General features: G+C 49.1%; 1 protein-coding gene and 1 pseudogene across 2 annotated transcripts in view; one reads left to right on the top strand and one right to left on the bottom strand.

Moving 5' to 3' along the window:
- The window catches only part of ARHGEF7 (Rho guanine nucleotide exchange factor 7), a 126,376-nt gene that overhangs the window by 24,092 nt on the left and 77,280 nt on the right, over positions 1-25,004 (bottom strand). The window contains 8 exon segments of the mRNA XM_032611759.1: positions 976-1,062; positions 1,808-1,954; positions 2,647-2,706; positions 3,420-3,558; positions 11,177-11,259; positions 11,261-11,300; positions 16,744-16,839; positions 17,062-17,156. Coding sequence (XP_032467650.1) covers positions 976-1,062; positions 1,808-1,954; positions 2,647-2,706; positions 3,420-3,558; positions 11,177-11,259; positions 11,261-11,300; positions 16,744-16,839; positions 17,062-17,156 — 747 coding nt within the window.
- LOC116743351 lies at positions 7,945-8,711 on the top strand (annotated as a pseudogene). The gene is made up of 2 exons (XR_004346742.1): positions 7,945-8,171; positions 8,239-8,711. The product of XR_004346742.1 is annotated as a peptidyl-prolyl cis-trans isomerase A-like (transcript).

Below are 25,004 nucleotides of genomic sequence, written 5' to 3'. Positions count from 1 at the left end.
CAGGTGCTCCCTCAGCCAGACATCAGTCAGCGGCAGGCTTACAGATTAAGAGGTATTATTTTGCTAGGCTTGCCCGTGTACAGCTGCTTCCTCAATTTTAAAGTGCTCCTTGTGGAGTGTGCGATGACACTCCCCTTTGGGTGGCAAAGCTTTCTGTGCAGGTACAAAACAAGCCACGGACACTCTGGACTCAGGACCCACCAGAGCTCTGGTCGGGGACAAAACAAACAATGTGCTACGTATGCAGAAACGCAGCTCAGAGAAAACAAAGGACGACTTCTGTTGAAACAGCATCTGATGACTAGCCAGGCCTTGAAAAATTGATGGGAAAGGCAGGAGCTTCTGTAACTACACAGAGAGAAGGCAGTAAACCTTGCTAGAAGCTCCTACTAGACAGACAGAAAAAGCATAAAGCACTTAATATCACATTTGAAATTAGCGCACAAAACAGCAAACATTTCCCCTTGCAACTGTTCTTCTTAAATCAGCTCTCATGTTCTCTCAAAGAAAAACAGAAAAACGATCAACAACAGAAAGGCTAAACGATCGTCCACTACCACGTACACCACCCGACGTGTGCCCAAGACCCACCTCGGCCGCGGGTCCCCCTCCAGCTAGCCCGCTGCTGCGCCCACCATGTACCAGCCACCAGGAAAGAAGCGGCACACGACTGACTTGGTGGCGACAGGCTGGCACCGCACCTCGGCAGTCTGTGTCCTGGGGGGCAGCTCCACAAATTTTAGCCTCCTCCTCTTTTTGCTTTGGATTAACACAAGTATCCTAATTTGCACAGTCACATCGAAATGCACAGACAGGACTTGTGTGTACGTATCTGAATGTAACACTATACATACAACACCGCACGCAGCCCACAAACAGATGCATGCAGTATTGAACACAAAACTCCAAACAAGCCTGGAAATGATTCTCAGATCCACAATAAACAATTGAATACAAATTTAAAATGTGTTTTACCTGGTATATAAAACCACTCATCCTAGGACTGGCAGACAACATTAGCAAAATATTTGGGAAGAGCAGAAGGTATCGTTCATTCTTTTCCTAATGTAAAAGAGCAAATTCAAATAATTGTTTTAAAAACACATATTTTACAGTTGTGAGAATATTTATAGTAGGCCTTAGGAAATATTATATCATACTTCCTGTTTAGATATTTCTCTCTACCAAATTTCATGAGCTAAATTAAATGGAAACAAAATTATGATAAATTCTTAGACTCACAAGTAGCTCACGTTAACATCTGTTTATAAAATGTGATTAAGGAGTTTAGCTCTGCCATTAACTCTTAATTAGTAAAATCTTCTTTCTGTGGTTGAGAGAAAATGGAGGAAAAGAACCTGTAAGCTTTTAGGGGCAGTGGGTGACCAGGTGGGCCCTTCAGGCTGAAGGAGGGTGGGATAAAATGCGGAGATGGATTCAGTCCACTGGTAGACCCTGGCACTAACCTAAAACCCAACACGTCAACTCAATGTTTCCACCCGCCCCATAAACTCTACCCAATCTACATGAAAGACCTAAAGCAGTGTTTATGTATTAAAACTCATTTGCTTCAGTAGGTAAGAAAAGCCCCACAGAGACCACAGCGAAGGACAAACATTCCCAAGAAACTAAAGGAGACACAGAAAGAGAAACGCAGGCAGCACGTCCACGCGCCGCCATCGACACACCGCTCACGGAAGTGAAGGAATGCTGGGAAACCGTGTCCCAGGCAGGCGCCTCCCAAACCGGCCACGTGCAGGGGCCCCAGGAAAGCCGTGCTGGGAATGGCGCTCGCGCACTGCGGTACCTCGCTCCCAGCGCACTGAATCAGGACCTGGGACATGTAAATGACGTTGCCCAGGGTCTTAATGTCATCCCCCTCCCAGCTCCGGATGGCTTCCGTCAGGATCTGCAGCTCCAGCTCCTTCCTTTTCCGTACTTCCTGACACTGCACCTGAGAAGCACAGAACACCGTTAGAAGAAACGGGCCTCCTGGACCTTAGGTTCTGGCCATATTGCTTTGTATCTTACTTCTTAAGACAGATCGCCTGGTGAACAATGTGCTTACTTCACAAGTATGGAATCAAGTCAAGAGAGACAAAACACGCAACAGCTCTAGAACGAGAAACACTTTTAGAAAAATATAGCCATTCCTGCCACTTTTAGAAGACAAAACGTTGACTGGGCAAGAAAAATAGTTTCTGCTTTTACTAGTGAATGCAACAGAGAAGACTGAGAAGAGGGGAAGAAAGAGTAAGTTCCACTTGTGCTGTAAATAAGACACGTATTCCAGAAACTCAAGTCAGTAAGACAGCATGACAACAGACAAAAAAAAACCAACAGCATTCCATTTCACACTCAGTCACTAAAGACACTGTGGGATGCGGTTAAGAACGTGTTCTGAATCACTGTAGTAGCTCTAGCATTATGTGGTGCCTTTTTAAAATTTAAACAATTATCATTTCATTTTCCTGGTGTCCACAGTCCAGTAAAGCCTGAGAGTTTACCAGCCATGGCATAACTACTATATTTTCATTTCATCAGAGTAAATCCAAATTATACTTCACAAGTAATTTTCTGCATTCGTGTGCCATAATAATGTCTGACGGGGAAAAAAAAAACAACGTGATATGCTTAATCACTTACTGAAAGGTTTTTGAAGGCAGTCATGGATTTCTGAATGTCTTGTCTATCTGGATGATAATCCTTTGAATAAAAGAAGCACACGATTAGCTTTCATAAGGAAAAGTTTTTCTCAGAAAGGCACTCTGTAGACTGGTGCGGGCCTTCCCTAGACTTTCCGACCTGGAACCTGTCCTATTCTTCGCAGCATTAAAGCGCCGTTTCTTAGTCGAGGGGATCGTGGAGCAGAGTGATCTGGGCTCTGCCCTGGGGAGGGAGGCCGGCACACGGCCATGCCCAGCCCTTACGGGCCTCTGCTGCTCTAGCACCAGAGGACAGAGGGGAACAGCTGTGAAGCAGACTGGATGGTCTGCCCTTTGGGAAATGGTTCCCTACGGCCGGACCAAGCCAGTAACCTGAACCCAAATTTCTCCCGGGCCCACAGCCTGCTATCTGAACACAGAATAAATAGGTGTCATTAGCTGATTCCTTCGCTCTTATTACTCTGTGACTTATGTACTTCACAACACTGTAAGGACGCGTTCCTGATACGACACCTCAACGCTGTGAGCGTTTTCTAGCGACGGGAAAATCCCCCGTCAGCAGCAGTGGGTGGAGAGGAACTGAAGGAGCAGACGCTCTTCTACAGCTGAGATAAGGGAAAGCAAGTTCACCTTTAACAACGTCATTCTGAAAACCCCGAGTTACAGGCCGCTGGTTAAACCCCCTCTGCAGGCTCTGGCCCGGGAGCCCTCTCCCGGGCGTGGCTGGCTGGCAGGCGGGGCAGGCACACGTACCTCCATGTGTCTCTCCAGCTCCTTGAGCAGTGCAGGGTACTTGTCCAGGCGCATGAACGGCTTGCTGAGGCCGGTGGTCAGCACGAGAATGCCTGGGCTGCTGGCGCCCTTCATCTCCATGAACTCACCCAGCTCTTCACTGACCGCGCGCAGCCACGCGGGGAGAGGAGAAGACGCCACCGTTAGAGCTCAGAAGGGCCGCGCCCCTGCCCCAGTCCCACCAGGACTACGAAGTACCACGCGGTGTCCCTGACGGTTCAGAGGCTACCGCTGTCACAGCCCAACACGTGCTGGTTATCTCCAAACACCAGAGGGGAGATCCCCACACAGCTCACGTTCTCGCCCCTCAGTCTGAGCCAAAACCACGTGTGCATAACACAGAGCACCTGTGCTTTCCCAGCCACCCCCCCCCCCCCCCGCCCCATCACGAAAGGCCACCTCAGCGAGGCACTTTCCTGTTCAAGACTGTGAATGTGCGTGGCCTTCTGAGCGCAAGAACAGGGCCCCGTTACCTGGAACCTCAAGACAGTAAAACGTGTCAGGAGACGCGTCCCAACTACCACCAACTGAATCACGGCGCTGACCCTCCAGGTGCTTTAGTCCCCGAAGGCGGCTGCACTACGCAGCACGGTAAAGTAACTCACACGTCCTCGGGCTTTAAACTTTCAAAAGCATTTTTGCATCATCATTTCATTTAACCCTCCCAGTGTGTGTGAAGAAAGTTTTCCGCATCTGTAGGTGACGACACCTAGCATACGCTCAGAAGCTAACTCAGCTCTAAAAGCACGTCTTCAATACCGTACTCCTCCTCTGTCACCCTCACCCTCACCACCTTCCACCTAACGCTCCGGTGGCAACGCCCTCCTGAGCTGCCCTGTGCTGCCCTGGGGGCTCCAGTTCAGGAAGACCCCAGGAAGGTCCGGGGCACAGCTGTGGGTCAAGCTCTGTCACCCACACGTTTGTGGCTCACGTCTGTGGACTGAAACTCTGTGCTTTCTGTCTCTGCACTGAGGGACAGATGACGTTTATAAAGGGTCCATGGGAGGAAGCCAGTCTGTGCCCCTCACTGCTGCCGAGACGTGTCCCTCCAGACACCGGGGGACGGAGGACACTTGGAATGCAGGCTGTGAGAAGAGGCGGCACCCACCCACTGGGAGGGCAGGACAACCTCGGGGTCCTGAAGAATCACCGAGCCCATCCCCCCCCGGGTGCCGGTCAGCCGAACCCGCCTCACGCCTCACCTCCACCCCCAGCTGTACGTGGCCGCCCGCCCAAGCTTCCTAGGACCAGCAGCCCCACTGATGGCTCCTGGTGAAAAACGGGAGGTATTCAGGCTAAACCGTCTGAAACTGCTAGTTCAAAAGCGGTGAATACGAGAGTCTCCTACGGTACAACCTAGAGTGACTTTCTGTGGGACGTGTGACAGCAGAGCTGGTGCTGGCACTGCCCACCTCTTACTCTCAACCCTGCACATCGATTCTGCTGACATATCCAAAGGGGAAAGTACCTGACCCGACTAAACCAGCTCAGAAACAAAAGCTTCCAAGTGTCAGGCTGCAAACAAATCCATCAACCCCTGGGAAATCAGCCTTATGTCTCTCAAGCAGTAAGACCTCTCTCGGAGACAGCTCCTGTCTGCGCTGGGGCTCGCGACAACGTGGGTGGCCTGAGCCAGAGCGCGTCCTGGCTGCGTACGAAGAATGACAGCATAGTTAACAGCACCTGCCATCTACCTACCTACCTACCTATACATAGTTTTCTTCAAAAATCAACCTTTTAAATAAATATACATACACATTTAGGAGCTATGATCAAAATCAAAGCAAATTATAAAACGGGAAAATGTTCACAAAGTCCTCGTTATAACAACTCGGCATATACAAGACACATTTTTCCCACTTCCATCAGAAGGAAGCTTCCTGACGACTTCCTTCCTGCGAGACAGCCGGCCACGGTGGTGTAATTTAAAATATGTAGCACAGACGCAGCCTAACTACTTCTAGGGCTCTATGTGCACACGCGCTTTCACAGGCGACACGACCCAACGCCTCTGTGCACAGAACCCTGTGCTTTCGAAGAACGGCTTTCCCGGAAAACCACAGGGCTGGGCTTCCGAAGCCAGGCGGGGCGATGCTCCGGGACCCTGCTGTGGGGCAGCCTGGCGCTGGCACTGCTGTGCACGGTTCCACGCTCTGCCCTCACCCTGCCTTCCCCTCCTTGTAGGGCTGGCTCTTCCAAGCCCGACCCTCAGGGCTGCCGCCTGGCCCACCTCCCCAAGCTCGGGCAGAGGAGACGCACAGGCAGGAGCGCACGTCAGGGAGAGGGACAGAGCAGGGGCAACGGCACCGGACACGCACCGTGCATCCTGCCCGCCCACGCCACCCCGGGCCTGAGACAGGGGTCCTCGTGCACGTCTGCAGACGGGAGCCACTGCCAACAGCGGCCGAGCCCAGGTGGGGCCCCCTACCCACACGCGGCCGCTCCACGTCTTGTGCCCACCACGCCCGCCCTAGCCCTCAAACATTTTCACTCGGAAACGTTTGCCTCTTCAGATCAGCCCACCCATCCCTAACATGTGAGCAGAGAGAAATGATGGCTTTATGGAGGAGAAATTTATACTTTACCAGCATTTCTCTGAACGTTGAACAAATGATCAAGCACAGTCCCATAAAAATGAAGCTTAATGATATTAACAGTACATTTCGACTCCTTTAAATATAATCCAGTTGGGGCCTTTTCTACCACAAGAAAAATCGTCAAAAAGTCTCTTCAGGCCATTTTTGATATTTCAGTATTATACGTGCAATTTCATAACCATAGTTATGGCAGACAATAATGAATAGAACTAAGCAAATTATCCTCATCACCCACTCACCCATCCCCCAAAATTCCCTACAACTAAAAATTTATGTGAAATTTTTGCAAAAGCAAAAGTAACTTCTTTTAACATTCACGTGACAGTCTTTCGATGCCAGACACGTGCACAGTTAAGAAAGGAAACAGAACTTTTTATAAATCTTTATAGATCACTGAAATAGGTTTTTTTTTTTTTAGTTTTAAAAACAAATTTAGTACTACAATAAAACAAGACAAAACGGCTGGTTACAGCTTTTCTGAAAAAAACAAAGGCTCTTTCAGCTTAATTTCTACTGAGGCCGGCGATCCTTACACAGCGTACCGCCTCCGTATTTACTGAAATGACACCATGGGCCGCAAGACGGCAACCAGGGGAACACACAGAGAGCCATCAAGTAGCCCAGCAAAAAGCCACAGTTAAAGTGCTGGAAAAAACGAAACCCGTAATTCACTCAAAACAGGCAGCCATGAGCCTATGAGGCTACTATCATATGATAATGCAAAAGGTACACGTCAGTTATAATTCAACAGAACTGGTGCTTCTTTTTTTTGCCATCCAAGGGCAGCTGAACTTTTTTTTTTTAAACATCTTTATTGGAGTGTAATTGCTTTACAATGGTGTGCGAGTTTCTGCTGTGTAACAAAGTGAATCAGCTATACGTATACATATATCCCCATATCCCCTCCCTCTTGAGCCTCCCTCCCATCCTCCCTACCCCACCCCTCTAGGTGGTCACAAAGCACCGAGCTGATCTCCCTGTGCTATGCAGCTGCTTCCCACTGGCTATCTATTTTACGTTTGGTAGTGTATATATGTCCATGCCACTCTCTCACTTCATCCCAGCCTCCCCTTCACCCCGTGTCCCCCAGTCCATTCTCAACGTCTGCGTCTTTATTCTTCCCCTGCCAGCTAGGTTCATCGGTACCACTTTTTCAGATTCCATATATATGTATTAGCATAAGGTATTTTTCTCTTTCTGACTTACTTCACTCTGTGTGACAGACTCTAGGTCCATCCACCTCACTACGAATAACTCAATTTCATTCCTTTTTATGGCTGAGTAATATTCCATTGTACATATGTGCCACATCTTCTTTATCCATTCTTCTGTCGATGGGCATTTAGGTTGCTTCCATGACATGGCTATTGTAAACAGTGCTGCAGTGAACATTGTGGTACATGACCCTTTTCAATTATGGTTTTCTCAGGGTATATGCCCAGTAATGGGATTGCTGGGTTGTATGGTAGTCCTATTTTTAGTTTTTTAAGGAACCTCCATACTGTTCTCCATAGTGGCTGTACTAATTCACATTCCCACCAACAGTGCAAGAGGGCTCCCTTTTCTCCACACCCTCTCCAGCATTGGTTGTTTGTAGATTTTCTGGTGATGACCATTCTACCTGGTGTGAGGTGGTACCTCACTGCAGTTTTGAGTTGCATTTCTCTAATACTTAGGGATGCTGAGCAGCTTCTCATGTGCCTCTTGGCCATCTGTATGTCCTCTTTGGAGAAATGTCTATTTAGGTCTTCTGCCCATTTTTCAATTGGATTGTTTGTTTTTTTGATACCGAGCTCCATGAGCTGTTTGTGTATTTTGGAGATTAATCTTTGTCCGTTGTTTTCATTTGCAAATATTTCCTCCCATCCTGAGGGTTGTCTTTTCATCTTGTTTATGGTTTCCTTTGCTGTGCAAAAGCTTTTAAGTTTCATTAGGTCCCATTTGTTTATTTTTGTTTTTATTTCCGTTACCCCAGGAGGTGGGTCAAAAAGGATCTTGCTGGCTTTGCAGACGCCGCCACCCCAGAACCTCCCGCGCTGCCCAACCATGGTCAACCCAACCGTGGTTCTTTGACATCGCCGTCAACGGCGAGCCCTTGGACCGCGTCTCCTTCGAGGTAAGGGACCTGGAAACCAAGAAGTGACTGCTCATCCAATCCATAAAGCTACGTTAACAGATTGGAGCTGTTTGCGGACAAAGCTCCAAAGACAGCAGAAAACTTTCGTGCTCTGAGCACTGGGGAGAAAGGCTTTGGTTATAAAGGTTCCTGCTTTCACAGAATAATTCTGGGATTTATGTGCCAGGGTGGTGACTTCACATGCCATAATGGCACTGGTGGCAATTCCATCTACGGGGAGAAATTTGATGACGAGAATTTCCTCCTGAAGCATACGGGTCCTGGCATCTTGTCCATGGCAAATGCTGGCCCCAACACAAATGGTTCCCAGTTTTTCATCTGCACTGCCAAGACTGAGTGGTTGGATGGCAAGCATGTGGTCTCTGGCAAGGTGAAAGAGGGCACGAATACTGTGGAAGCCATGGAGCGCCTGGGGTCCAGGAATGGCAAGACCAGCAAGAAGATCACCACTGCTGACTGTGGACAAATCTAACAATAAGTTTGACTTGTGTTTTATCTTAAAAAAAAAAAAAAAAAAAAGGATCTTGCTGTGATTTATGTCACAGAGTAGAACTGATGTGATGGTTCTGTATATACGTTTTCAAGATTCATACTCAGAATTCAAACTAACACAATGTAAGGATCATAAGACTGTAAGTAAGACTTTAAAACTGCAAAACACTACGTTTAAATCAATGCTGAAAAAGTATATTGACATATATACACTAACATGTATAAAATAGATAACTAATAAGAACCTGCTGTATAAAAAAATAAATTAAATTTAATTTAAAAAGAAAAAAAGTACATTCAGGCAAAAAAACAGATTTATATACCCCTAAATGTGGCGGCTTTTAAGACTACAACAAACGTAGGGAAGCGGGAAAGAGGCCACAAGCTAGGGTCCCAGAATGGAAAGTGAAGGCCAACAGAGGCCCCCCGCCCCCGCGAACCTCCTCTCAATCCCCCAACTTACGCTTCAGGAGCAGGGTCTGGCCTGCGGGCGGAGCGGGCGCTCTCGCTGCCCCGGGACCTCAGGAGGGCACACAGGCAGCGCATCCTGCGGCCTCCACGCTCTCCTGCCGTTCTCCGGGCTCACAGGCCCAGAGCCTGACCTCATTCCACCCGCCTCCCGCTCCGGGACTCGCCACGTGGAGGAGGGCAGAGGTCCGCACTCAGAACCGCATCTGTATTCTCTCCCTGCTATTCTGGGGAAAAGTTCCACTGAGGTTTCAGCTACGACACAAGCAGTCATTAAAGTAATAGCACAGAAGAGAGGGAAACAGCACACGCTTGCGAGCATTCCCCTCGAACGTCTAAACATTTTAGGAAACTTTTAGGAAACAGTCTCAACTGCTTTAAATGTCACCTTCGGCACGGAGCCTCACGTCCACCCTCTTTTCATACTTTCAACCCACCCCTAGGGGATCAACCCCTGACCAAAAAGGGGGAAGGAGAGAGCAAAATTTAAAAGGTGTGCAATTTTACCCTAACATTCTATTTGCTGTTTATCTCCCCCATGGCTGCGTCAGCAATTCCTGAGGAATTGTCAGAGACACAAATGTAATCTCTGCATTTCACCGGTGTGGAAATTCCATTTAGCTTGTCATTCCCAGGAGTAGGTGCCGGAGCACGGAACTGCATCCACGCGTCACGGTTTTAACTAGGAAGGTACATGCTAACACTGCCCACACTCCCAGAAGCTGTGAGGAAGAAGACGACCCGACGGGTTTTTCATTTCTGTGGTCGCCGCGTACCCTAATCTCTCTTCTTTCCATCACCGTGTCAAAGACTGCTTGCTTCGCCACAGGACTGGAAATGCTTTACTACAAATGGAGGTTCAGTATTTACGCACACGGAGAAGCAGTGAACACCCAGAGTCCAGATAAGATAGTAAAGCAATTCGCATTATTGAGCCTTCATCGTGCTCACTCAGTCCTGACAGTTTACATGTTCTGCTTCACGCCTACAGTAGCCTATGGCCAGCGCTCTCAGAGAAGAGGGGTGACCTCCTGAGACCCATCTGCTTCAGAGAGGCAGTGAGGGCTCACACCAGGTCTGACGGAGCCAGAGGCCCTGCCACCAGGCCCACACAAGCCAGGCGCACTCACAGAGATGCTACACTGTAACCTCAGCTCAATCTCAGCAGTGCCTGCTTCCCAGCACAGTTTCTAAGCTTTAAACCGAAATACTTAGGAGTTCGCTGAGGTTAAATATTTAAACCACAAGCACAGTGGCGTTTACCCTGATGCGACTAACACAACTTCTTCATTTACGGGTTAAACAATGATTGAGCCGCTACTTATGGCTGAACTGCCGTTTTCAGAAGAAACCGTAAATATTTTCTAGAACACTTATTAATGCAAACGCGTGCCCTTCTGGGGGCAGAAACAGCCTCATCACCCACTCCGTCTGCAGGCCGAGCCCGTGGTCCTCGCCGCCGCCCAGGGTGCCCAGCCCTCCTCCAGGACACAGGTACGGCCTTGTCTTACCAAACAAGCTGGAAATCAATCTGTCCATTGTTTCACTTGTTTCACCGCTGCTTCGGGGTGAAAAGCTAAAGCTAACGGTCTCCAACTTCATGTTTTCCTAAGAAATCCAGGCCTCACTGTAAATGCACATTTAGTCCTACAGCAAGTGTACTTCTGTCTCACGTGGTCTGTGTCTACGCGCTGAGAAACGCGATTCCAGCAGCCCGGACTCAGCCTGCAGCCACATTCCAGAACACTCACCAGCTCCTTCAACCCACTGTCCAAAGGGTACGAGCTGAAGGGGAGACTTCAAAACACATCCTTTTCTATTATAAAAGCACTAAGCAGGATTTCAAAGACTTCCAACCAGTACTTCTCAGGCACTAATTCCAAGGGTAATTAAACTGATCATCTTTGAATAAACGCGTGAATGTTCACACTGCATTGCACGTAATATCTGACAGAAACAAGCTGCTCCAGGGGGGACCCCATGACGCCACTCCCCGCTCGGGGAGGCAAGTCCCAGAGACGCACCTGTGCTCCGTGAGGACGCTCACTGCAGACGGGTGGTTGGCACAATACGCGAGGTACAAGGTCTTCATCTGCGGCATAAGGTTTTAAAAAGCAGCCTCCGACTCTCTGCTGAGCTTCTGGCATCCTGGAGAGGAGAGGCACAAGGGAACCATCCTGAGTGCCACAGACAGTAGTGGACGTGGGCACCATGCGGGAGGAGGGCCTGTGCACCACCCCACAGAAACGGCACACACGAGTCCCAGACTGTATGTGCTCCGAACACGAGCCAGCGGGGGGAGAGACCTGCCTCGGAAGCCGCTCTGCCATAAAGCTAGCCAACCAAGCCCGTCCTTTTCTCCAGTGTCCAGATGCCAGGACCTGTGCACAAGTCCAGGATTCCTTGAGCAGTGAGGAAAATAATGTCATGAAGCCTTAAATTGTGTGTAAAATAAGGAGAAATATAACATGTGGTTACTTGGTCGGTAAGGTTTTCTACTGAAGGAGCATCAAGACAGGCAGATGAGAAAACACAACAGCCCTCTTTCCCTTTGGGCAAAGGCTGGAGAGAATCAGTGGTAGGCAGAGAGGCAACGAAACCTACAGGCCATCATCGCCATCATCATCATCACCATCACTGACGTGGGAAAAAGACTCGTCCAGAGCAGGAAAGGCACCTTAATCCTGGGGGAGGACGGGCCAGCTGTCAACAGCATTTCCCTAACGCAGCGCCTAACTCTGACCGGGCCTGTGCTGCTTCTTGCGAGTTTCACTGCTCAGTTCACTGATTCAGATCTGAGGCCACAGTAAGCTAGCACCCGCACTTCTAGCAGACTCTTCTCCAGTGTGAGCTTAGCCCTAAGTGGGTTTTCAATAGCCTCCAGGGATTAGTCCCAGTTCCGTGTATCTGCAGGAGAAACAGTCACTGACTCAACAAATTAACTTCAACCATTCATTCAGGCACTGCGAACAGATTAAAAACAGAAAGAAATGATCTCTACCTAAAAAGCGACTGCAGTCTTTTAGGGGAATACAAAACAAGTTCAAAAATGAAACTGACTATAAGACAGAGATGGCGTCTCAATTTTCTGAGACGCAAATTGCAGCAGCGCTCAGGGGAGGACAGCACACACCTCCAGGAGGAGGAGGGAAAGAGACTGGCGTCCTCTCCAAGTCACCAAGGACCAGGCATCACACACAGCCAAGAACGCCTTCCTCGAAGACACACTGAGACTACCCGCTTGCTACCAGGTGCAGGCACCTAAGACACATCTATTGAGACTACGACACACCGACAACGGAGCAGGTGATGGTCACGCTCAGACACAGTGAAACAGGAGGAGGCTGGCTTCTACACAAGAAATCCAGCAGGGAACCCGACTGCCAGCTGAGGGGACTGAAAGCAACGGCAATGACGGGACGTCAGAGATTGGCCAACAAAAACAGAACACTGCCGGAGACAGGGCACAGGAAGATGAGAGATGCGCTATCTACATGATGGAGCTCCTGCAACGGGCAAACACCCTGCTCGGTGCTGGGCTACGCGCTGTCAGGACATCACTGCCCACCTGGCCCAACACCACAGCCCCGATGCACTCAAAGGAGAATGTAGTTAAAAACTCTAGGTCTAGGGACTTTCATTTCTTACATGTCCATGGATTATATACGGACAAATGACTTCACTATACAAGGTTTTTCTTTCTCTTTTCTTTCCTTCCTTCCTTTTTCTTTCTTTCTTTTGACCTGTTGAGCCTTGGTCCTAGAGTTTTATGACCTCTCTTGGACCAGTTCTGCGGGAATTCACTACACTTGCCCCCCATCAGTTTATAAAGCCCTCATAATCCATCAACTCGCCGGAAGGCGCCAGCAGACAGAGCTCAGAAAGGTTACAATGGGCGGTGCTAACACGGAGCCCAGGTCTTGTGCCAAACACGCCTCACACGTAACACCGCCTAGAGCACTGAAATAACGGGGCATGCAAAACTCACAAAGACCATCACATTGAATATGACTTAAGAACTGAAACAGAGGATCTTCATTGTGCTTTCTCTCTTGTTGTTCTAGAGATGGTTTTTTAGAGCATGACAACGTGTAGGCAGGGCCCCCAGTGGCTGTGGAGGCCACAGGGCTGCTTGTCAGCCACATCTACCCGGCAGCCCCCCGGTGGCTCAACGCCCAGCTCTGACAATGGGTACGGGTCAGCAGTGGTCTGATAAGTATGGTTTTACCACTGACCTGATGACAGGTGGTTTTACAATCAGTGGTCTGATAAGGGGGGGTGTTATCAACCGAGGATCTGATAACAGGTGAGCGTTATCAATGCTGATAATAAGAGGCGCGGGACACAAACAGTCCAGCCAATAGTCTCTGTAGCAAGAGGGGATAGACAAGGGCCTTTCTCCTTCCTAAAGTAAAAAGGAATGAATCCCAGGAAAAATCTGAGAAATCAGAACTGCTACACCATTTCCCCCCCAGAGCACATTTATTCCTGACGGTAATGCCAGCTGGACAGACAGAGGGTTCACAGTCCGGTAACCACCGATTTCCAAGGGGACACGAAGGTCAGCACGACGGCCACGGTCTGCGCGCCAGGTGAGCCTCAGCACGCAGTTCACAGGACAGCATCGAGAGAGGTGTCTACACGAGTGGCCACAAGCGCCCACTCGTAGGAGCCTCAGGGGCCGCCGGCAGCCCCTGGCAAGTCCTCTCCTGCTGAACCCCAAACCCTAAATGTGGACGACCCTCCTAAGGGTGCCAGAGCCCCGGGAAGGGCCAGCATCTGAGGCTCTGGCGGGAGGAGTCCCTTCCCACCAGCAAGCAGCTCTCTCAGGCTCCCCGCCCCGGGCCATCTGCCCGAGACCCGGCACACGCCACTGGTCTGCCTCACTTTCTGAATTCCCTAGACTCTTAAGGTTCTAGTGCTGGACATGTGCTTTGAAATCACGTTTCTATGGAAGCTTGCAGTCTCAACAAGTAAGGAAATTATGGCAAGAGCTACTCAGGGGCCTCCCAGGTGACAGCGTGGCTGGCCAGTGGGCAGAAGGTCAGTTTCCGATGCTGAGTCCACCGTGGAGACTCCGCCAGCTGAGGTCAGAGGTGATTCCCACGATCGGAATCACCTGGGTCGGTGAGCCATCAACCCCAAATCACCTCCAATAGGCTCAAGTCCTATGCTCTGCTCTTTAATAAGGATGCGGCCCAGGCAAAACCAGATGTGTGCTCTGCATCTAAGCCAGTCTATTCTACAAAGTTGAATATTATCTCTGGATCACCCATGCTGCTATTATTTGGATGGTTCAAAAAAACAACTTTCAAACAAATGAACTACATCCTCGCGTTCAATTTGTATTTTGATAATAATCTAAAACAAATACTATTTTACTGTGAAAATGTTACAGTAATGGTCCGTTATAAAAATGAATTTATTTATATCTTAAGATACGCTTTATAATTAACTTTGAACAAAATCAATACACAATGTTGTATTTAACCAACAGCAATACGCGAAATGCTTATTTATTAAGTATTTTCTTCTACAAGCTGAAGCCCTACATATAAGAGAACTGACGGGAACTCAGTCTACAATACACTAAAAAGGAATCTGCAAGTAAACAAAGCGCAAACGTGCATGCGAAGAAACGCGGGGAGAGGGCAGGGCTGGGACTGGGACTGACTGTGTCCACTGGGCTGAAGGAACCAGGAGGAAGTGGATCCAAACGGAGGGGACAGCAGGCAGGGCCGGGTGGGGGTCACCTCTCACCACCCCTGCTCCCCCTCCGAGGGTGGCGGGCAGTGACAGAGGCCGGCACAAGGCGGGGAAGGAGCGGGAGGGACGGGCGGGAGCCCCTCGGGGAGGGACCCCGTCAGACTGCCACCACGCGGGAGCTCATCGCCTAACTTAGCTCTCCCCCCACGAGGCGGCCTATACAAGCACCTCGAAGGCCAGTCTGTAAAACGCAGCTGTGAAGCAACACGTGAGTAACCGGGCGCCACCCCGAAGCTCCTGAGCAGAGCTCTGAGCAGAGCTCTGACCAGAGGCTGGTGGAGAAATGGACACGCAGGGGCCACCTGGAGGTCGAGGCCTGGTCAGGAGTCCGTGCAGGACACAGGGAGGACGAGGCCGGCCTGAGCCAGGGCAGTGTCAGCACAAGGGCAGGGCAGATGCTACCACAAGAAAGAGAACTCCTTTCAGGCCAGAAGAACGCCTGGAAAGAGAATACCAGCTACAAGAGCTCTGGGCATGGGGTGACCCGTGAGGGAGGGGGAACAGGAGAACTAGCAAATGCATGAACGAACGAATGAATGAGCACACAAGTAAGTGATGAGACAGGCTGGACCACCCCCTGACAAGGGCGGCTGGCACAAGCTGCAGGGACCTCGGGGAACACACTCGATCCTAGAAAACCCAACCGTGGAGACATTCCGTCTAAGGTAACTTTTACAAAAGAGAAGTCAATTTTACTAACAGGAAGGGTTTCTAACTACTCTTTGGAAATCATCCTACAAGGTGCCTGAGGGTGGGGTGGCCCAGCCCTGCCCTGAGGCTCCCCTCCTGCCTCACAGCTTCAGCCACAGCCCACTCCCCCCTCGGGTATCTCCCCCTCTAGAACCCTAATCCCACATTTGGGCTTGGCTCCCATTCCTGGCACAGAGCTCCTAAAACCCGTCATTTCCTGAGTGACAGGAGCATCTTCTGTTACCCACACCGCGCCCCTTTAACCACACCGGGGCTTGGGCTGATCCCCCAGAAGGCTTCAGGATGGGGGGGGCCCTGCTGGGGGGACCCACCACGTGATTGGAGGGTGGGGACTTCAGCCCACCCCAGACCTCCACGGAGGGGAGAGGGGCCTGAGACTGGGGGGATCGCCAGCCGCCAACGATGTATTTAATCAGTCTCGGCTCTGCAACGAGACTGCCGTAAAACCCCCAAACGCCGGGGCCCCGGGGCTTCTGGGCTGCTGGAAACATGAAGGCGCTGGGAGGGTGGTCCCCAGGGAGGGCATGGGAGCAACGTGGCCGCCCACACGGTGGCACGTAAGGCACGAAGCCATGCGCACCCCAGGCCCTGCTACACACCGTGCTCTCTCCCTCTTCAGGGTTCTTCAGCCCTGCTTCCCCGACCCCCACTGGCCCCAAGCCAAAGAATCACCACTCAGGGGAAGCCTTTCTTCTTTTTCTGAATAGTCAGTAGATCCCTCCTGTGAAAATAGTCTAAAACACAGCTTTTACTATAAAAGTTGGTATACCCCAAGGATTCAAAATAACCTAGTTTCCAGAGACTTCCCAGGCGCAGTCAGTGGTTAAGACTTTGCCTTCCAACGCAGGGGGTGAAGGTTCAATCCCTGGTCAGGGAGCTAAGACCCCCACATGCCTCGCGGCCAAAAAAAAAAAAAAAACCAAAACATAAAACAGAAGCAATATTGTAACAAATTCAATCAAGACATTAAAAATGGTCCACATCAAAAAAATAAATAAATAAAATAACCTAGTTTCCACCTTTAGAAATGTGAATTCTAAAATTATGCTAAACCTGATCCTTTAAATACCATTTATATCAATCTGAATTTTGCAATTTTTAGCATCTTACTTACTTGGTACATTCTTCTAAAGACTGTACAAGCATTTGCTGGAAAGAACATATTTCTTCTAGATTTCCCATTAAATATGAAGTGTTTGCTGAACTTAACCTAGAGCCGAGAAAACAACAGGAGAAATAAGTGAGCAGTTTTACTTACATTCCTCTCCTCTCCCAGCCCAGCACCCTATTAAAAGTCTAATAAACAAATTGCTCATGTCTATAGGAAACTGCTGCTAATTCTGTTCCAGTAGCTCAGCCTCTATTCTCTGAAAATACGAAGGAACAGCCAAGGTGACGACTCTTTCACACTTGGCACAATTATCTAACTTACTTCTCAGTGGTCTGCAGTGGCCGTAGATAGGTTGAAAGCACAGTCTGAAGTTCTTTAGAATATTCATTTTCTGTTTCCAAAATATTCTGTAGCACCTACAACAAATGATGAATAAATATTATTTGACATTAAGATGTATAAGCATTGGCAAGTTCATCACCATTGTTCAATTCACATTGTTGCTTCTATGTAATACTAATCTGTTTAACATCATCAGTCACTCCCTGTGATTAACGACTAAATCCGTGTAACGAACTGTTACCAAGGCCACACAACTGACTTCATCTCACCGCCAAGCACACCTGACACGGGTATACCTAGAATGAGGCCAGAATGACTTCAGCATCAGATAAGTAATGCCGAGTCCGTTTAGAAAAAAAGAAGGACCCACTGATACTCGCAACAGCGTGGATGACTCTCTACAACACTGTGTTGTGCAAAAGAAGCCATTCACAACAAGGACATTCCGCACAGTCCATCTACAGCAAGTCCAAGAACAGCCAAAACTAACCTACGAGGGCAGAAATCAACCGGCGGGGGTGGGAGGAGGTGACAAAGGGGAAAGGGGCATGAGACAAATTTCTGGAGTAATGGACAAGTTCTACATCATGGTTTGGGTAGCTGTGACACAGATACATATACCTATCAAAGCTCACTGACCTGTATTCTTAAAATCTATGCATTTTGACATATGAGAAGTCTATCAACTAAAAAAAAACATGAAGTTTACCCTTTAGACGGCGTCTAGTAAATCTCAGTCCATTTCTGGGAACCTCAGACCTTCATTAGAGAAGATGATCAACTCAGATCATCCTATAAACATTAAAAATTAAAGGTCTAGGGCTTCCCTGGTGGCGCGGTGGTTGGGAGTCCGCCTGCCGATGCAGGGGATGAGGGTTCGCGCCCCGGTGTGGGAGGATCCCACGTGCCGTGGAGCGGCTGGGCCCGTGGGCCATGGCTGCTGGGCCTGCGCGTCCGGAGCCTGTGCTCCGCAACGGGAGAGGCCGCAGCAGTGAGAGGCCCGCGTACCGCAAAAAAAAAAAAAAAAAAAAAAAAAAAAAATTAAAGGTCTACCAGTGTAAAGCAACCTTTATATAGCCACTATTGTATTTAAAGATAGGAGGATAATTATAAATCAACCTTAACATAAAATGTTTCCTGATACCCTATAGCAAATATAGCCAAAATCAGTTAACAACTCTTAAAAACATAAACACAAGTACAAAACAGCCGAACTAAAACGCGTGCCCCTTTCCATCAGCAATCGCCGAGAGCAAATCTCCTCCCTGGACAGGGCGGGACGGCTCCGGGTCTGCAGGTGGAGGCTGATGGAGCCCAGGTGCAAAGGTGGCCTTCTACTAACTCCCGATGCACGCTACACTCTGGGCACGGAGCAAGGTGCCCTACCCATAGTATCTCCGATCCTCGCAAAAACCTTCCTTTTACAGAGGAAAAGAGTAAAAGCAGAGAGAGGTTAAGTAACTTATCCAGAGCCAGAATGTGAGCCTTCAGCTGACCCTGCACTGCCCCACGCTGCCTTCTCCAGCCACAGGCTAAGGGCTCCAGTGGAAGCAAGTAAGATCCCTTCCTCAGCTATGGTTTCCATCCCGCTCTGTTAGAGAGCCAGCATCTTCTTCAGTCAGAAAATCATACTATGTGTATTTTCTGAGGATCTACTGCATGCGCTAAAATGTGCTGTCCGTCTTCCAAAACTGACACGTCATCCTAAATTAATCCTGCCAAAGAAATTATACAGAATAAAGGTATGAAACACGCTCGGTTTTCTCCCACGATTTCTGATAATCAAAATGCATGTCTAAACGTTTAAGAAAAAAGTAATCATTAAGCTAGATTTAGATTTCAACACTAATACAAGCAACACGGATTATTATTCTGCTCACTGCTGTTTCCTGCATTCTCGAGGAGAGTACAGTCATCCATGAGTAAATGCAACCCTGATTAGATAACTCACATACTACACTATGTAAGATGAAGAGGATCAGGCTCTTTCACTGACTCTCAGCTCTGGTTTCGCCCCTGAATGGACCTATTCACAGACGCCTGGTGGAGCAGGCGGAGGGGGAGGGGTTTCTCCAGGAGACCCTCCCTTTGCGGGGAAATGTGGGTGCTGATCTTACAGTTACAACGCCTCCCCTCAAAGAAATACTCAGTGGACCCAAGGGTCAAAAGACTGGAGAACAGAGAGAACAGTGTGGCCCTGCCACTGCATCCCCACAGCATACACTTTAATCCACATCGTATCCTGCAAAACGACATGAAGCAAACAAGCCAAGCGTCATGAGTCCCTGAGCTAAAACAAATGAAAGTTAAATCTGTCACAGGTGTGCAAGACAAAAAGCCCTTTCTTGATGTGAAAGTGTTCACACTAAACGATGATTTCATGTCTCAGTTACAACTGCTAGGAACTGTTAGCAGCACTGCTTAGGACATGCTTGGAAACCTCTACACCTGTTTCCTAAAACAGAAAACAGCTCCTGTGCGAGGGAAGAGGAAAATCCCTGCGTGGCAACATCAGGCACACGGGCACGAGGAGAAGAAGAAAACGGCATTTCTTCCATCGCAGCATGAAGCAGAGCAAGCAGATACAAAAGCTTCCCAGAGAATGTACCAGAAGCAATGCCAAAGAAAAGACTGCAGCTATTATGACAGTTAAGTTGGTAAATTTCAACTACTAGTTGTAAACATGATCTTCAAATAAGTGCTCAAGTCAAGCTCTATAGTAATCCCACCCAAACCATCCAAGTTACACTTAGCTTTTCACAAACACACGACCAAGACTTGCTAAGTGAGACATGCTGGCGCCGACCATCCACGCTGCCAGGAGGCCACATGTCCCTCCCCGAGGTCGGCGGCATGTCTGTGTGCTCCAGCCATCACCTGTCTCCCCTTTCTTGACTTCTGCACACTCTGGCTGCTGCAGGACCCCATGAGACCTCACAGCCCGGCTGCCACAGCTCCATCACACAAAGGCTGGTCCAGAGGACGCGAGCAGCTTTCACAGGAAGAGCAGCCTTTACTCGGCACCGTGAGGAACAGCCGGGCTCAGCCCAGCCGACACAAGCTCTCCCCGAGGCGGGAGGCGTGGAGAGCCCAGTCGGGTCAAACAATGGTGCCACACAGGAGGACGACATTGGGCAAGCCACACAGACAATCCCTGAACTGTCAGCCGTTACAGCAAAGCAAAACAAAGGACCAACTCATTACCCTGCAGACCACAGAAACTCACTTCATTATTGCCGGCGAAGGGGCGTAGAGCAGCGCTCATTTTACAAATGAGTCACAACTTCCACTGCAAATTTTGGTAGCTGCCATATGTTCTATTTTATGTGTCACTGATAGTCCTTTAAAAATAAATAACTGATTTACGTGTAAGAGAAATAAACAGTAACATTAAGTCCTCTGACCCAGAAACAATAAAAGATTATCATCGCAAACTAAAACCCAATTTCAAAACCATGAGCCTGGTTCAGAAACACAGTAGGAAACACTCAAGAATGGCACAGCTATTCTTACCCCTCTCCCACCCACCGAACTAGCCCCATGAACCACAAGGAAGAATAACCATCGCACGTTTCCTTTCAGCCTGGTCTATTTAAACTGTATTTTAGGGGTTAAAGTTTCAAAAAGTAAGAGAGGACTTGAGCGGCTCATAGCTCCCCGCCCCGAGGGAAAGCAGAGCAAGGAAGGCCAGGCAGGGCAGGAAGCTGTGCTGCAGCCCTGCCCGCCCGCAGAGCCAGAGGCATGAGGACAGGGCTGCAGCCCACTCCCCACCCCCACTGGCAGCCACTGATGTACCGCAGCGTGCTGATTTCTGCGTGCTCTTAGCACTTCACGACATTAACTCGCAGAAAGAGTCTGGGGGGCGGGGCACGCAAAATGTCTATGTTACTGTACCTTTCAGAAGGAGTTATGTTATTTCAGTATTTCTAAACTTGGGAAGTCATGAGGTCTTGGGATGTGTTTCTTCCGAATGCTGAAGGTTTACTACGCAAGAGCTCCAGCAGAAGCTGCAGGGCCGCTCTGGTCTGTGCCGGCCAGGGGCTGCCCTGGGAGCCAGCAGACCCGGGCGTGAGTCCCAGCTCTGCCATGTCTTCACCAAAGGGCTCTTACTGGTCTGTGACAGATACTCAGAGTCCACTCCCTGACTTCAGGTAGGAGGCAGCTTACAAACCTCCTCGGACTCTGCCTTCCAGCCCAAACCCGCGAAAGTCCTACTTGGAGCTCCGTCACGTGACTCCACTCTTCAGGACGTGACTAGTTCACAAGACGGCCTTTCCCACGACTGAACAGCTCAACTCTTCCTTCATTCACAGGCCAAGCCTCAGCTGCTACTCTACCCAGCTCCTGCTACCAGCGGGAAATCTCCATCTATATAAAACAAGGAAATTACATAAAAACAGTGGGAGCAGAATTTGTCACAGACACCAGCAGGCCCCTCGCCGTCGGTATGAATGTGGCTGGGATACAGGAGAGGAGGGCGCAGCTCCTCAGAGAGCGCAGGGAGCTGAGCTGCCCTGTCCCGGGTGAGAGCCATAACGGGCCTGAGCCTCTGTACAGGTCCCGGGCGGAGACACCAGACGTCAGGACTGAGAAGCAGTCTTGGCTAAGGTGGGCGAGGTAAAGGGACCATAAAGGATAAAAGAAGCCAAAGCAGTGCTTGAGGTCAGTGTGGCTCTAGGCCAACCTCCAGCCACCAGGCAGAGGCTCCAGGCAACTCCAGGAGCCAAGGGGACGGACGGGCACAGATTCGCTCTGGAGCACCGGAAAGGTCCGTGGAGGTTTCCTACAGCATTTTATGCAAGATGCACGTCTATTCTGAACATTTATTAAAACCATTGATTGCTACCTATTATATTTGCAATCTTTCAAAGACAAAGCTACCTTGCCTTTTCATTGTACTCCGGGGAGTAGAAGCAAACAATGCCTCATTTGCTGTCCATAGATAAGGAGTACTGATGTAACCCTGGAAAATAAAGCCACAGTGCATCACAGGACACGGAAGGCCATAAGGACCCATATCTTCCCAGATGGACATATTTAAGAAACCTCGTTCTCTACTGGTGACATCCCCTAAAAGGGGTGTCAAAAGACCATTCACTCCTTCTGGGGGTGGCATCTAGCTTCTAGAAGAGAAGGACTTTCTCTGATCTCCACCAGGAAAGGCGTCTGCTACCAGGCCGTAGACGCAGTCAACTCCTTTCACTGTCAAACCCATCAAGCTCGGGCAGGTGACAAACATGTTCCCTTTCACTGTATGATCCTGTCGCCCTTGACTCCAGCCCTCCCAGGTAATTAATCCTCAAATGGGATGCTTGTTGGCAAACGGGCCTAATGTCCCCAGTGCTTCTAAACACTCTTCCTAATAACCATGAAAACCTCTTAAGGGCCAACACTTCACCAGGCACCTTTAGGCCCACTGCTAATCCTCGCAACAACACAACAAGGCCAAGGCCAGCATTTGCAACGTCCTTTTGCAAACACATGACTGTGCGAGCAGCTGGGGGCTTCTGCCAGGCCAGCCCCCCAAGAGGACGCCCAAACACTACACACAAAGCCGGAGCACCCCTCCCCCCAGAACCTAAAGAAGGGCTCTCCGGACCATTCACTGACCTAAGCCTGAAGACAGACTGACCTCAAACACCTTCACATTAGAAAACAAAGTTAACAGTGCTGGCTGGCTTTGTCACAAAAACGAATCAACTCTTTACTTACAGCAAAGCTACGGGTTTTTTCTTCCATCATGACTCTCCGTGTCTGAGGCCCGGACTCCCCCACCTGAGGTCTCTAACGCCCTGCTGAGATTTCCAGCACAGTCTGGGCTCTGGTGCCAAAGTAACCCTCCAAACATCTCTATTACTTGCATTATCAAGTAATGAGATTCTGCCACACTGTCTGGCACACTTCCTTCTACTTGCAGGGACAACATTTTTACAGAATTACATCACATTATCTATGTAATTTTATGTTCTGCTTACTGCACCTAAAATGAATATTTGACATTTTTTAAAGCTTCATGTGCATTTTTAAGAATTATAAATGGATGTACTGCTGGCGTCTTAACCATTCTTGTACTGCTACATATTTAGGTTGCTTGCAACTTATTGTTGTAACAAAGCATCCTATGAAAACACCCTTGAACAAGCATCTCTGAATACCTTTCAGGTAACTTTTCTGGGGTGGATTTCAAGAAGTAGAATTACCACATTAAAGGGCTTGAGTGTTTATAGAATTCCATGAACAGCTGCCACATTACTTTGGAGAAACAGTTCCTGGTTCTGCACGTGAGGAATGTGGAAGTCGTCACTCCACCCTAACAACAAGTAAGAAGCTCAACAGACTGAAAACCGACAACTCTTCTCGAGTCCATAAGGGGAGGGGACACAAGGCTACTGCCCCCAAGATGTCGCACTGCCTGGAGCAGAGATGCTGGGGTGGGAAGACCTGGGCTGTAGTTGATGACGTGCTAGAGGCTCAGTGCAGACCAGCCTGAGCTATAAACCCTGGGGGGACACAGTCACGGGGGACCCGTACCCCCAGTACCAGGAAATTTACCTCTAGGAGCTCAACCAGGTACCCAAAGTAAATATCAGAGAAAAGTCGACAATCTGGATGATTCCAACTACAAGGCAATAAGAAGATTAGTGATTGCCAGGGGTAGGGGTTAGGGTGGGGAGGAAAGAAGCCGCAAAGCACAGAGGATTTTTAGGGCAGTGACATACTTGACACTGTAATGATGAATACACGCGTGTACAGAGTGAACGTTAAAGTAAACTGGGGAGTCTGGATGAGTGTGTGTGTCAGTGCAGGTCCATCCTCGGTGAACAATGTCCCATCTGGTGAGTGATGCTGGTAATGAGGCAGGCTGTGTGTGTGTGTGGGGGGGGGGGGGGGGGGTGGGGGGGGGGGGGGGGGGGGGGGGGAAGAGGGTACGCGGGTAGTCTAGCTCTCTCTCAAGTCTACCGTCAATTTAAAACTGCCCTAAAATAATAAAAGTCCTATTCAACAAAGTGTCCAAAGAACTAAAGAAAACTATGCTTAAAGAATGTTTTAAAGTATAAGAACAACGACTCAAACACAGTCTGTACTGAACTATAAAAAAAATCAAATGGAAGTTACGAATTGAATGGTAGGCACTCAAGATCAGATTTGAGCTAGCAAAAGCAATAATTAGCAAACACAAAAAACTCCCTGGAACAGAAGGGAAGAATGAAGAAAAATGGACAGCACCTCAGAGACCTGCAGAAGGCCAGCATGTCTGCCAACACGTGCAGGGGGCGGGGGGCCTGGTCCCGGAAGGGGAGGAGAGAGAGGTGACGAACGGCCATAAGTCACTAGGAGCCACTTCCTGCTCCCCAGTCTTGGCCATCACATGACGGCGGAACTTGCTCACGGCCTCGTGACCGCCACGTGCTTGTGCCTCCACCTAGAATGCTCTCCTGTGCTCCCCACTGACCCCAAGTGGAGATCTAAATCTTTCACAGATCATCAGCCCACAGTGGTCTCACCTCCTAGAAAGCGTTCTTATCTCTCAGTGGGGTTAAAGATATCTGTACTTCTGCAGTTTTCTGTGAAAACAAAACTACACAAGGAAGTGCGAAAAGTTTAACACATTATCTATTCTATTTGTTCTGCGTGTCATCCTGTGCCCCACATTTTACTTTTCTGTATAATTTATAAATATGGAATTCAGGAAAGCTGAAACTGACTCCTGGCTTCGTCACTAACCAGTTCTGTTCACTGCAAAGTGAGAGTGCTATATGCCGAAAGATGGTTCCCGCGAGCTCTATACGTCGATGTCCGTCACGACCGCAATTTTAACATGCGCTGTTCATTCATAGAGCTTTAGGTAAACAACCGTTTGGATGTGATTCTGAAGCCAAGGCGTTTCCCCATCATCCAGAATGAAAGAGTTGGCTGACTCC

The sequence above is a fragment of the Phocoena sinus genome, chromosome 18 (assembly GCF_008692025.1).
Source record: "Phocoena sinus isolate mPhoSin1 chromosome 18, mPhoSin1.pri, whole genome shotgun sequence".
Lineage (NCBI taxonomy): Eukaryota > Metazoa > Chordata > Mammalia > Artiodactyla > Phocoenidae > Phocoena > Phocoena sinus.
This window is presented reverse-complemented; position numbering and strand designations above follow the sequence as displayed.